Source organism: Channa argus, chromosome 15, assembly GCF_033026475.1.
Source record: "Channa argus isolate prfri chromosome 15, Channa argus male v1.0, whole genome shotgun sequence".
NCBI lineage: Eukaryota > Metazoa > Chordata > Actinopteri > Anabantiformes > Channidae > Channa > Channa argus.
The window spans coordinates 5,621,677-5,636,594 of NC_090211.1; the positions used below are offsets into that span (position 1 = coordinate 5,621,677).

General features: G+C 40.0%; 1 protein-coding gene across 1 annotated transcript; it reads right to left on the bottom strand.

Annotated features, from left to right (window-relative positions):
* Positions 1–978: 978 nt before the first annotated feature.
* On the bottom strand, positions 979–14,407 carry hlfa (HLF transcription factor, PAR bZIP family member a). The gene is made up of 4 exons (XM_067476065.1): positions 14,093–14,407; positions 12,807–13,166; positions 5,543–5,757; positions 979–4,840 (listed from the first exon to the last, which is right to left on the bottom strand). Exons 1-4 carry the CDS (start codon positions 14,205–14,207, stop codon positions 4,625–4,627), a joined length of 906 nt encoding a protein of 301 aa, XP_067332166.1. The 5' UTR covers positions 14,208–14,407; the 3' UTR covers positions 979–4,624.
* Positions 14,408–14,918: the final 511 nt, after the last annotated feature.

Sequence of the window (14,918 nt, forward strand, 5' to 3'; positions counted from 1 at the left end):
AGGTGAACTGATCAATATGTAAAGTTTTGGTATAACTCTGCAACCCTTTCCAGCTACTCGAAAATCAACTATTGGCCATAGGGGCTTCTGAGATGTCTTAATTACGGGACGTGGCTCCTAACAGCTGATGCTGCTTGATTGTTTTAATAAGTTAAAGTAGATCTAAACCATTCATTGATTGGAGCCCAGGTTTTCTAACACTCACTTTGTTTGTTTAATAAAGACATGAAAGATCATGACTGTTTTATTGATTTAGATCATATTTCATGACCGAGTTATGCAGAAAACCTCATGATTGCAAATAGTTCACTTGCTCTTTTCTTGCCTGTAAAGCCAAAATCTACATATAAACATTGTTCAAGAAGCATTGACCTGTGATAATTGAGACTAACTCTAATTTTATAAGATTTAATGAAATTGTAAATATGAAACTTAAAAAAATATGTATAATTAAGTTTCAATATTAATAAAAAAAGTTTTTATTATACCATATAAACATTGTTCAAGAAGCATTGACCTGTGATAATTGAGACTAACTGTAATTTTATAAGATTTAATGAAATTGTAAATATGAAACTTAAAAAAATATGTATAATTAAGTTTCAATATTAATAAAAAAAGTTTTTATTATACCATGGATAAAATAAAATGTGTGTTCATCCTAGATAAACTAATTGTAAACAGTGTTTGGTGTATTTGCACAAAGTAGCTGTGAAAGAATTTTGCCTAAACAGTGACCATTTAAAACAAAATTGGAAATTTCCTGACCAAACAAAAGTATTTGAAAGAAAAATCTATCATGTACATCAAGAATTTAGTGCCAACTTTAATTGATAGTCTAATACTAAAAACAAATCTTGGTCAACAAAAGGTTTGGTGTGCAGCTCTACTTGTTGATCTACCAATATTTAGACTTTTTATCAGTTTGTTATAACTTTGCAATTGATTGTGAATGGATGAGCAGGAAAAAGAGACACATCAGAAAAGAACTGGGATTTTATTAGACACTACAAATCACAGAGAGACAGAGAGGCTGAGGGCTGAACAGCACAAAAAAATGTTATGCATCCATTCCATGACAAACAAGACCAAATACTAATTTATATAGTATTTTTATACACTCTGAAACAGTCCGTTGGTGTTGCCATGAATACAATGGTTACAAGTCTGTTGCAATGTCTAAGAATCAGAAATGAAGAGATGTCAGTGTGTATTAATTTCTGATGCACTAAGAAGCCCTTCAGTGCAGATCTGAACCTATCCCGTGTGTCTGTGCTGTGAGGAGAACTTTACATTGCTGAGAGACTGGGGAACAGTCAGTGTATTCAAGGCACTGGAATAGACTCAGAATTATGGTTAACGTTTCCGGGTGAGGTAGTGAAATCACTCGACAGTGAGGTAATTTCAGGATACACATGGATTAACTATTGGCTTTTTCCTATATATGTTATATATATGAGTTTTGTAAAAGATGCTCCACCAATATTGGAGGCATTGTTCCAGTCTTCACTCTTCTGTACAAACCTTTGAACACACTGCCGTGTGTCTGTGCAGATAAGACTTAAAACACCCACTAAAGCGCAAAAATACTAAGACAATAGTTTAGTAGACACTTTTGGATTGGGACTATAACAATTAGTCAAGACTGAATTGGGATTAGACCGATGTACAATTTTATTGGTGTGATATTGGCTTTTCTGATTGGTGCAGATAGTGTCGATAAATTTAAAAATTCTGTTATAAAAGTTTTTTTTCCATTTTGTAATTAACAAAATACCCTTTTTAAGAAACATTGTCCAGAGCTGCCAATATTCAAATAAAATTGTGTTTTATATTTTATTCTCCATTTGTCTGTACATGATGAAACCAAATAAATAAAAAATTACCCAATTACTACTAAAAAAGAACTGTAAAAGATTAGGATCAACAAAAAATGTTATTTACTGTTATTACAAACACTAATTTTGTTTATGTAAAAAAAATACATCCAGCTTGCAGCCAATTAGCTTATCATGAGCTTAGTGTTTGTTTAATCTGTACATAAAGCACATAAAAACATAAACTGTAATTTTTAAAATTTAGCAGCCCTCAAGTTTCACACAAATTATCATAAATGTCCGTTTTAGCTTCTAAGAACACAAATCGGTCTTATTCCATTCCTGCCTGATTGACAAAAAGCTTTGCAGCATGCAGCTCTACACGACAACACAGCTAACGTTTGGGGGGACTCCACTGCAAGCCTTCATTTAACATCAATGGGAAGAAAAGCTTCCCAGTGTCAATCACTCAGGTTCAGAAAGAGGCAACAACTGTGTTAGCTAAAGAAACCAATCCCACACACGCACGCACACACACAGAGCAGCAATAGCAACCAGCTGTCTATTTCCCTTCCTTCATAGTAACTTCATCCCTTCTCCCATAGTAACTTCAACTTCAGACCAGAAGCAAACAATTGTCACAAGCTGCACAGATAGAAAAAGCCTAAAAAACCTAGAATATTTGCCTGTTGCTGGATGAATTATTAAAGACTGGGATACAGGTAATGACACTAAACACGAGAAAGTGTGTTTTCTCGTTGGACCAGCGTTGATGGCTGGTAAAATGGGCCTAACTGTACAATCTTCCTTTAGGACTGCATTTTGATTGGTGCATTTTCTTGCTTTGAGTTTAATGGGACTGAGATGGGAGCTTAAACGTGGCACCAACATAAGCAGGAGTGTCATAATATTTATTGTAATGATATGAATAACAATAATTATAATAATGCCCAAGAAGTTTGGCTGTTGCTGAATATGCACAAATCTCTGTAACACTACCACATCCTAGCTAATACGGAATATCAAAATACAACTATTCGCATTTGTCTTTGAGTTATATACTTGTACTCTTTAATAATATTTTGGATCTGCTGTGCCTTTAAAATACACAGTTTAGTAATGTATAGGAAAAATACTGTACAAAAAGAACAACTTATTGGTTTATATAAACATTTCTCTTGTAACCAATATATCATCTCTGTTGTGAATAGTTTGGTCTGTAGTAAATAAACTGATTGGGTTAACCACAGTATTGGACAACACCATCCAACTCGTTTGTTATTAACACCTTTTACATTCATACAGCCATCTTTAAAAAGAAGGCAAACATAGAGCTACGCAGAGAGAGACTACAGACATCTGTATTGATTTCTAAAATAAAAACACTCATATTCATCATGCTAAGTTAAACAAAAGCAAAACAAATTATCAACAACTCTGCAGGAAAATGAAAAGATTTGCAATTTTCTTTTCGTTTCTGGTAAAGAAAACATGCTCAAATCTGAAAACAAGGAGGCTAAGAACGATCTCAAGAGTAGTATTAATACGAACAATTATATCAACAGAATATATATATATTTATATATATATATATATATATATAAACAATCTTCCATCTGAGAAATAAAAGGTAGATAAATATGAGGTGGAGTAAATTTGAGCTAGTGGAAACATTGCACCGGATCAGATTGTGAAACACGCATTAGTGCAGAGGTCAACTAAGGTGGTCTTAGTTAATGTAGGTGAGCTACGATGTGAGATGGAGAAAGAGGGGAGACTAGGTAGCAATCTCCAAGTGGAAGGGGGGGAGCAAGTGAGGTGTGTGAAACATGTAGGTAGTCATGTCAGTTTTAATTCTGGACAGGAATTATTGCTCAGTGTCCGGGTGATAATCGAAAACCGGAACGGTAGTTTTTAAATGGCAAATCGACGCCATGATTGCACAGGAAAAAACAACAAAGATTATTTTAAGTGCTATCTGAACATTAAAATATAGAGAAAGTATTTATAAGAATTGTGTTGCTGAGAAGCTAGGGGGATTGGGAGGGGCTGCGTTAAGAGCATTGGGAGGGTTAGACACCTCAAATACAACATGAGTTTAAAAAGGGTCAAAATGCTGATAGAGAAGAAAATAATGAGCCTTCTACATGATTTGAGGGGAGTAGGTTCTTACTGTAGACGTGTCACATATAACACAGAAGAACAAGGTGAAACAGGAAATAACATTTTTCAGTCCTGATCTCATATCAATCTCACAAAATCGATATGAAACTAACAGCATGGCATCACTTTTCAAAAGTGGAAGGTAGCGGTAGGAGGGAGGGGGAGGGTCTCAGCTGGTGGGTTGGCTCGTTACTCCTCACAGTACATTAAAGTGGGAAGTATGCATGTGTAAATATGTGTATTAACCTATATATATATATATATATATATATATATATATATATATATATATATATATATATATATATATAGAGAGAGAGAGAGAGAGAGAGAGAGAGAGAGAGAGAGAGAGAGAGAGTCAGACAATGTGTACAGAAAATAAAAGGTACGGACAAATTGAAGCTTATGATATTCATATGACAATTATAATAACAGAATCATACAGGTGTGTGTTGTGAGAGGGGAGGAGGATGAGACGTGAGGTTGTTGGAGGAGGAAAAGGAGGTAGGGGTGGTGAATGGGGAGGAAGAGGGGGCGGTGCCACCAAAACAGACACATTGTCCTTCAAAACTTGAGGGAAGGCGGGTTGGGCTAGTGAAGTGGGTGTCGGAAGGGCTTGGTGGTGGTTGGGCAATTTTTGGGGCTCACAGGGGCCCATGTCGTGCTTCATATTTAGCCAGAATGTTTTTGCAGCGGCCCAGCTCCTTCCTCAAGTCTGCTACCTCCATGCGGAGAGCGGCATTCTCCTTCTCCAGGAAGCCGGCCCGGATGGCAATCTGGTTCTCCTTCAGGCGCCGAGCATCCCGTGACCGCTTGGCTGCCACGTTGTTCTTTCTGCGTCGGGCCCAGTACTTATCGTCCTGTAAAGAAGAGAGGGCAAGTTAGGATTTGCTGCTGGGAGGTCAGACGGTCAAAGACAATTTAAAACGTTATGACACTTAAAACTTTAACTGTTCTATTGTTTGTCTTCATACGCATTTCCTCCACAAACCCAAAAACCTTCATGTATATTAAGTATATAATATTAAGTTTATTAAATCTTGATGTTATCTGAAGCTGGATAATACATCTGACCCAACCCCCCTAAAGAAACTTCATAAACACAAGTGTTGCACTATATTTAGAAGGAACTGTATTAAAAAGCTTTTGTGAGTTGCACTTTGCAATTATTAACAAGCTACTGTAAAACCTTAAACGCAGCACAGTCTTATTAATCAGTCAGTCTGTAAAACACTTTGAATGGCATTAACCCTTTTAAGTGATTTATTAGTTTGTTTTTATTTACAGGTTTGCAGTCTGCTCCAAACACTGAGTACGTTACGACTACATTACATTATTGTTCAGGGCTGATTTTCATCTTGTCTCTACTCTCTACTCTTGTTTTTATAATACAGTAGCTTCCAACTATTTTAACCACTACATGAATGAGAATGTAGCTTTTTACTCCAGGGTCTTTCACCTGCATTAATAACAACAGAGACTGAAATCTTAATCTTAACTCAAATCACTACCAGAACTCCCACCCTGGCTGAGCCTGACAGACAGAGGGAGCAGTAGGTTACCTTCAGGTCCTCAGGAATGAAGACCTTGCGAGCCTTCTTGATCATAGGCTGTGGCTTCAGCTCCTCTGCAGAGAATTTACGTTTCCTGGGGTCAAACATTTCCTGGCCAGGCACGCTGGACAGGGCCAGGTCTGCTGGGTCAGGCTCGTATGTCACAGGCACCTGAATTGATTCTGGATCAATGGGGCTGGGTGTGTCCCGGGCTGAGGGCAGTGCTGAAAAAGCAAAGAACATTCATTAGCAAGAGTTAGCAAGAAGACTAACTCTTTGCATTTGAAAGAAGGTGTAAAGAGTGTGAAAACATTTTATTATTTATAATACTAGAGAACCTAATGGCACAAATGATTAGACTTAAAGGTGGCACTTCCGTTTGAGTTAACTGGCTACGAAGTGCCATAAACAAGTTCTCATCAGCAGAGCTCCTATGTGAAGCTAGACAGAGGACACACACAGACCTTCACCTACTGAACGGGAGCCTGAATGCTGTTTTTCTTCTCCCTGAGCTCACGTGTGTGTGTGCTTGTATGAACAAATGTCAGGCTTTAACTTAAATGGAGAGTTGCTGCAGATGTGAAGCAAGAGAGCAAGAGAGTGATTTGTAAAGGGGCATGATACTCCTCTGACCAGCAGGTGGAGCCATTATACAAACTTAAAAAACAACAACAGAAACACACACACACACACACACACACACACACACACACACACACACACACACGAGCACCTCCTATCAGCTGATTAAACACCACTAAATTTGTGTGAGTGAGAAGCAGCATTGTAATGCACTTTGAATAAAACCACTATATAAACAGACCATTTACCATTAAAATTTTGTCTGTGAACTGCCGTGAGGTGACTTGAGCTGCCGCATGCCTTCACATCTGCCTGATTTGCTTCTGTAATTGATTTGAAGCTGTAGGCAGACCAGTGGAGGGTGAGTCAGTTCATTAGCCAGGCTGGATGGAAAAATCACTCTGTGGTTCACCACATTAGCATCAATTTGATTTGTGATACAAGCCACACATGCTCAATACAAAAAAACAAAAACCCAAATGAATAACAACAATTAGGAATCTGACTAAAAGCAGCAAAGTGGAGCAGGCATTTTCACTAGCTGCAGATCTGCTGGCAGCTTGTACATCGTGACCCAAATCTCTGTGCTCGTGAGCCTGCTGTGACAGATAGTCACTACCTGCTGACCTTCGGTCTGAGCATACATGGCGAAACTGCTTCTGGTTGTGGTGGGGTTTTAAAAAGCAGCCCTCTGATTTAACTGTGACTGTTTTCTGTGAGCAAACCTGAAACAAACAGGAACTCTGTGTTCAGTCAGTGCTGTCTATACATCAGGAGACACTGTCCATCCCAGAGGAAGTCATGGGCTTCTGGGGGATCATCAGAGACATAAAAACCTCAAGGGGATGCCGTGATGCTTCAGATCACTCCTGCTTTTGTTAAACCAAAAGAAAACCAAATTTTTCTGTGCTTAATTGAAAAACTATGCAGAACTATTTAACCTTCTAATTATCACTTGAGCAAAAATATGGAAAAATATCCCGGCAAAAACGTACAGAAATAGGTTACATATACACACCTTCAACAGACGCTGATGTTGTACTTCACTACACACAAGCCTGGCTGGGTGTGGTTACAAACACCTCCATGTGAGACCAAAACAACCACTATCAACATATGTTTCGACAAACCCCTTTTGTTAAACAAAATAGCCAAAGTTTGAAATGAAAGAACAGTGAGTAAAAAACTTTGTGCTGGCTCTGATAAACAGCGAGCAAATATTTAAAAGTTAGAATTGAATTATTATTTTCAGAAAATGCATTTTAGGTTGTAACAATCACAAAACAGGCCACAAAATCCTGGAAAGACTGAATAAATGTTCAGTCTGTGAATTGTCAGAAAAGAGAAAAATCACAAAAGCCGAAATTTCCTGTTTTGACCAACTGCAAATTCCAATCAAAAACATTAATAGTTGTGATATGTGTTGTTTAATCATTGCTGATCCACTGATTAAACATCTCAACTCTAATGCAAACTAAATAGAAAAGCCATGCCAAGTTTTTGAGCATTTCATAATCTGTGCAAAAGTACCAACAACAGCAATGATGCAACTAGTGATTGTAATATAAATGTCACATTTATTTTCTTGCTGCTACAATAATGCAGCATGAGACTCAGAATCATTCAACTCTGCTCCACCTGGTCTTCTCCCTGCTCCATTATTTTCACTCCCCCATGCTCTGCACAGCCATTCAGGTCATTGTCAAATTACAATGCATTAGAAGCTGCAAAACGTAATAATCAAGCTGAATGTGTTGAAATTTCCTGACTTGTTAGAGGGGTGACCCTCACTAAAAACAAGTAGTACTGTATCTCCACTGCTGCCAGTGCTTATCTGTGAGTCTGGGCCAGAGCAGGCATGGAGAGAAATATTTAGACTTTTTGAAACAACATATTACGTGTCACATTTTGTAGCTTTAAGTGTCAAGTGAGGTCTTCAAATGTCATGTTTTGTCTGAAAAAAAGCCTGAACACAATATATTCAATTCAAAATATTTGAAAACCAGAGAAAGCAGGGAATCTTCTCATCTTAGAAGCTGGAACAAGTTTTCTCATAATTGGTAATGAAAATAATTGTTACATGCTGCTTGCCAAATATTACTGGTTTCAGTTTTTCCAGTATTAGAAATTGCTAGTTATCGCTGTTGTCTGTCATTATAAACTATTATCTTAACAGCTTTGGACTGCTGGTTAGAAAAAAAGAAAAAAAAAAACATTCTGAAGACAATATCTTGAGCTTTTTCCATCAGATTACACAGCATGTCTATCTTTGGAGAAAATAATTGAAAAAATGGTTTAACTGTGTATTTATATTTATAAGCTCCCCCAATTTCTAAATCACACGACTGCTATGTCATGTTAAGGTGGTAATCAATCCATTAGCCAAGACACATACAGCACAAACTCTCCTGCCTCTTTTCATATACTGAGCACTGCCCAACAACAAGCTTCTTGAAACCAGACACAGTCTAAAACAATCTGTCAGCCTGAAAATAGCCAATCTCACCCTAATCACCTTTACTACTCATTTAGATCTAATTAGCAGAGTTAGAAACACTGCGACATGGTCATAGGCTAAAAGTAGACTTCCAAGTCAGCACATTGACCTGAAACGTTCTCCTCTAATGTACATCACATTCCAGGGGAGAGGAAGCGGTCAAATGTGGATTCTCCACCCCCTAAAGAGGAAATCTAAAATTAACTATACAGGAAAGTTAGTCCAGACCTGACCTACAAAGAGTGACATGAAAGCTGGAACAAACACACCTTTTCATGACCCTTTTCACAGTAGCTTACCTTTACACACACACACACACACACACACACCACTGACTGCAGGTTGTTGTCAAACTACATGATAATATCACAGTTTCTGTTAGTTTTATCACTTTTCCAGGTAAGCAATAATACCACAGTTGATCAGCTGACATGTATGTTTCTGTGTGCAGGGACAAACCTCCTGTACTCTGACCCAAGTGTAAGATATGTTCACATGACCCAAAAAGGTATTATTCAATATTGACTTGCTCCGCTCTCAACCAAAAACTACTAATGACACATCAGTGAGCTACAATGATACACACTGTATCATTTATTTTAACTAAGCTTCGAATTCCCCATCCAGCAGCAGCAGTAAATAGTTTTAAGTGAACCAAATGTGGATTAATCTGCTGCTGAAAACACAGTCTAAGAAAACACTCTATTTCCTGCTGTTGAAGGAACTAAAATCTATAGCACCAAGCCGGGTGTTGTGGGCCGAGTGGCTGGCTAGACAAGTCGAGAGTTGGCGAGCTGGAACAACATTGTGTGCACGTGACAAAAGCACACCCGAGTCCATGTGAGCTCTGCTGGGTACAGCTTGTGCCTTGGCTCCGAGTCCAGGCTGTTTAGGAGTTGAGCCGAGCGAGCGAGGGAGGGAGGGAAAGGAAGACTGGACGGGAAGTGGAGAGTGCTGAGGGGAGAGAAGACAGGAGGGAGGGTGAAAGTGAGAGTGAATGAGTGGGGGAGGAGGGAGTAAGGAAGGGGGGAGGGAGGAGAGAAAAAAAAATAGGCAGGCAGGTTCATGCCGTGACAAGCTCCTGTTTGTAGCTCAGTGCTGCACACGGCGCTTGCATGTGTCCATCACATGGCCCGGCACGCTGATGGAAACCCCAGCCATGTTCATGTGAAAACACAGAGTCAGGCCCAAACAAAACACATTCACACACACACATATGGTCTGAAGTCTAGATGTACACACGTGTGCTTGGGCAAAATTGTACTGTACAGATGCACCGCTTCCAGGGTATCTGTTTATTTCGGACTCTGTGTTTTGTGAGTTCTGTGTGTTCTGTGGGTTTGAGCTAAAAGTCACTTTGCTGAGTCTGCACACCTGTCTTTGCTGGTCAACAGACAGGCATCAGGTACATTTATGCGAACACTGCAAAGTACATTTTTTGATGTAGCAACATAACTTGAGTAACAACTTAATAAACTTTACACCGATCATACAGTTCAAAGCAACGACTATTGGTTTGTCCCTTCGGGGTCACCAAGGTGTTTTGCATGTTGATTTGGCATGAGTTTTTATGCTGGTTGACCATCCTCCCGCAACCCTCCCATTTTGTCTGAGTTCGGCACCGGCACCAAGGTTGCCCTTTATGGCTGGGCAGGTCCACACCTGGTGGGGTGGGATTCAGACCCGCGGTGTTGAATTCCTGACCCAATGCTACCCCACTGAGCCATGAATTAGTCAAAACTGCTTTGATCATTCATCATTTAAGTCATTGATCAGACAACGATATCAAACATTCTGCCACTCCGGCTTTTCAATGCAAAGGTTTTAACCTTTTCCCCCCCATCTTTTAAAATTTGTCTAGGTTAAACAAAATGTAAAACTTCACTCTAGCCGTTAGGACTTTCTAAAGTCACAATAGATCACAAATAAGAGTTTGTTAGGTTGCAGTGTTTCTGACTAGGATGAAGATGGTTAGTGCAGAGACAAGCAGGGATGATGTAAAGAAGGTTAAAACTATCTTAGCCCAGTCTGCAGATCAGGCACGACGATGTGCTTGAAGAGAACAAACCTAACGTAGTTATACATTTTCACAAAGGAAGCTGATTATGCTGTATTCATTCATTTCCTACATATGAACTATAGAAGGAGTATTAAATTGCCTTTTAAATGTGTTTCCACAACACAAAAGCAATGAAGTTAATTCTGAGATCACAGCATAGAAAACGGCAAGACAAAATAAGTGACAGATATGTAGAGGTAGGTAGTTGAGGAGGTGCTCACAAATTTTTTTTAACACTGCTAGGTTTTTCTTTCCAATATTATTGTTTTGATTTGAAGCCGCTGCCGATATTGTTTGATACTGCCTTATTGGCAATATGTGGGACTGCATAGCGTTCATTTCTGACGGCCAACCGAAACCCAACTGCCACTCCCAAATTATGTAGGCTATGTGAAATTTCCATTTTGTGTAGGTGTACACTTAAGTAACACGTATACCTCCACCCTGATTTGTCAGTAGCACAGGTAGTTCCAGTTAAACCAAATAGGATTGGGGGATTTCTAACTTAGATCAAGGTAAACTAAGTTTAATAAGGCATTTTCTTATGTATTCAATTATATCAGCTAGCCCCATGATAAATACTAGATCATATGATGTGATATGAAGTAATTATCATATTTTACACATACAGTATCACTTGGTTTACAATAGCTCATCAGAGTTTTTTTCTTCCTGCTCTTAAAACTATGAGATACATCACACTGACAGAAAAGATTTGTGTAATGCTACAGCAGCGGTGGAGATTCACAAATAAAATGGCAGCCTTCTGCACAAAAAGCCCCAACAAAAACACTAATATAGGACTCTGTGTGGGTCTTTAGGGGTGGAAGTCATGCAAAATTTCATCCACTAACGATCAGACACATTTCGTGCAATTAAGCTGACAAACGAGCGGTGGCTCGGCTGTTGCTTAGGCCGAAATCTGTCCTTGAATAGTTGACAGGGTTGTGATCAGTCTGCACTCGCCCTCCATTATCATCCAAACCCTTGAGCCTTTAATCATCACTGGGATCGATTCACAAATGCACCGAAGGTTAATCTGCATTTAACTGATTGGAAGTTGTGTGATAAATATATGACTTATCAGCGCATAACACACCCCATTAGGCATTCATTGACTTTTAAGTCAAACAACATGCGTCACATCAGGAGCCCACCTCCTAAGCCTAGAGGTAAAGCGAACCTTTAGCCATTTACAACATCACACTTGTAATTGTCATTTTGTCTCACATAATCAGATTTTCTCCCTGGAACATTTCTGTAGTAAGTTTGGATGTGAAACACTAACTGTCCCCATTGCCTGCTGTTTATGTTTATAGTGAAGTCCGTCCCTTAAAATAATTCAAACTGTTCTCATGTCTGTTGAATCCAAACCCCAGTATTGTGTGGCAGCCTCCTAACAACTTACAAACAGCTCCATTTCATCATCATATCACTGCAACCTGAACAGGTCTATCACGAAATAAACAAGTCTGTATCAGCCTCTAAGTTCATAACATCCTCTTTCTCAAAGAATTTTTATGACTATATACTATGTTGCTGAGATCTTAATGAAAATGTAATTTGATAATATTTGTAAAAGATGAATCCTACTGAATCTACAGTACAACAGAATGTAATATGAATCACATTTCAGACTAATGCAGGCACATAATCAATAATTGCCATAGCCTCCAGGGAATACTTACTAATGACAATACATTTCAAAACCAACTATTAACTAATTACTGCGAAAAAATAAAATTGAATATAACCCCTGCACAAAAAAATAAACATGAATCACGGCAGATAAAGACAGAGAAAAGAACCTTTTCTGCCAGTCAGACATTAATGAATGAGACTGAGCTGCCTACTTGGACTAGTGCCTGTCTGTAATGTGGGACTCAAAGCCCAGCTCAGGGTTGTAAATCAGAGCTGAAGTGTGTCAGTGTATATATAATTTGTGGTCAAAAGCTCTGAGTACAAGAAACACAGGGGCAGGAGCTAAATCAGAGGAAACTCTGGGGAAGACTCATATACACCTCTAGAGCCTCCCCTGCCACAGAGAAGGCGTGTACAGGAGAGTCAACCCATGTGTCTCAATGTGCAGGTGTGATTTCAGGTGCACATCAGGCTTCAGTGCATGTGCTTCCTACCTGCTGGGCTGGGGCTGTGGAGGCAGGTCTGAGGCGCCATGCTTGTGTGAACTGAGGTGGTGGCACGGCTGCTGAGGTCCACCACAGAGGGTGTGGGTGGGGCGGGTGGTGGAGCCTGCTGCAGAGGTGCCTGTGGTGGCTGCGTTGCTGGTGGAGCCTGGTCGCTCTGAGCTGTGTTTGCGGGGATGCCGTTCTCTGACAGGAACTCCTCCAGGTCCATATACTCCAACTGAAAGTTGTCTCCATCGTAGGGCAGGGTCTTGTCCCAGAGGGTCGGGCCAAGGAAGGCTGACTGTGGGTGGTTGGCTGTGCTGCTCTCGTCATCTAACTTCTTCTCTTTCTCCTTGTCTTTCCCAAATCCTGCAAATAATTGCACACAGTCATTTCATTGTTTCACAGATGAGGAGGATCACGGGTAAGTGGGTGGGTATAAATAGAAAGCAAGCCTGGGGTTTTATCTTAAAGGCTTAGTTCAACTAATTTACCAGTGATGAACAAGTCACTATGAACCTATAAAAGTGCACGGAATTTTTTAGTTTTTTTTTTACAATCAAATGCAAAAAAATACTTAACTCTTAAATCATCATTTCTCAGTGTAAGCGTGTCACTGTCGATGCTGTCAGTAAAAACTGTATTTAATTAAACTCAAATGTACTTAAGTGGTGGCCCCAATGTAGGTTGTATGTTTTTTAAACGATAGAAAAACATAAAACCAAATCCGTTTCGACCGTTAATTAGTTATGTTGCCATTTAGGTGAACTAAACCTTTAACAACATCTCCATTCATGCTCACAGAATGTAATGACACTGTACGATCAGCAGTACCAACATGTGGACAGCGTTCGAAACCGCTTCAGCACAGAAAAGCTGCCCTCTGTCGACGCCTTCTGGTATCATTCATTTAAATCCAAAGAAGACGAGGGTTTAAAGGTTATAAACGCAAAACCAAGTTAACAGCGCGCTCACAATAGCATCATGCAAATAATAACATTTAGATTATAGGCATAAAAAAGGCTGTTAGCTTGAGCTGAAGAGCACGGTAACCTGTCGATCAACTGACATCCAGCATCATGTCTTATTACACTAATAAGTAACGAGTTATTACGATGTTTCTTTCTTGAAATCGTAAAATAAATAAACTGTGGGTTAACCCGCGTTCCTAACTGCGCTCTATCGCTAATACCACTGATGTCAACACAATGATAATAACATGCGGAGGACAAGCTGCGCCGATTGGAGGCGAAAACCAAGTCCTGGGGACGTGCAAGTCTGAACCGCAACTTTACCTTCATCGTGATGGAAAGGCAGCTTCAGAGGATTTTCCAGCAGGGATTTCAGTACGCCGTGGCTCGGCGGCAGGAAACTTGGATTTATAGGAAGAGGTCTGGCCATTTTCTCCATATGTCTTCAAGGGCAATTGGAGAACAAAGCTTGCAAAGACTGAATTTCCCCCCAAAACAGACGCGACCGAACTCGCTAGCCGGCCTGTGGAGGTCCTAACAGGCGGGAAAAAACAGCGCCGGGGGTCGCAAAGGAGAGGGGACTCCGTGCGGCGGCGGCAGCAGCAGCAGCGGCGGCGGCAGGACGACGGGCGGCTGGCTGTCTGTCGTCGAGGCTGACTGGCAAATAGCTGGAGGAAGAGGGCGGAGGGAGCGCGGCTTTGGCGGAGCTTCTCCACTTCTCCATCCATGTGCGGAGACGGACGCCGCTGACGTAGGAGCTCCGCGAGGGCGGGACTATTCCTGCGGGGCATTCATGAGTCGTCGGACAATCCTCTTTAAATGTGCTGCCTTCCATAATTATCTGAAAATTTTTATACTATATTAAACATAAATTAATAATAATAATAATAATTATTATTCCTTCCTCTAGATCTCCTGCTTGGCAGCTCCAACCTCAGCATCCTTCTACCAATATATTCACAGTTTCTCCTCTGAACATGTCCAAACCACCTCAATCTGGCCTCTGACTTTATCTCCAAAACATCTAACATGAGCTGTCCCTCTGATGTCCTCATTCCTGATCCTGTCCATCCTCGTCACTCCAAAATAGAACCTCAACATCTTAAGCTCTGCTACCTCCAGCTCTGCCTCCTGTCTTTTCTTCAGTGCC

What these genes read in the sequence shown, in the direction of transcription:
- hlfa (XM_067476065.1), bottom strand. Translation starts at nt 14,207, where the DNA reads ATGGAGAAAATGGCCAGACCTCTTCCTATAAATCCAAGTTTCCTGCCG. An exon ending in CCACAGCCCCAGCCCAGCAG is followed by an intron (nt 5,758 to 12,806) that starts GTAGGAAGCACA and finishes TTGCTTTTTCAG; the next exon opens with CACTGCCCTCAGCCCGGGAC. An exon ending in TCATTCCTGAGGACCTGAAG is followed by an intron (nt 4,841 to 5,542) that starts GTAACCTACTGC and finishes TCTTCTTTACAG; the next exon opens with GACGATAAGTACTGGGCCCG.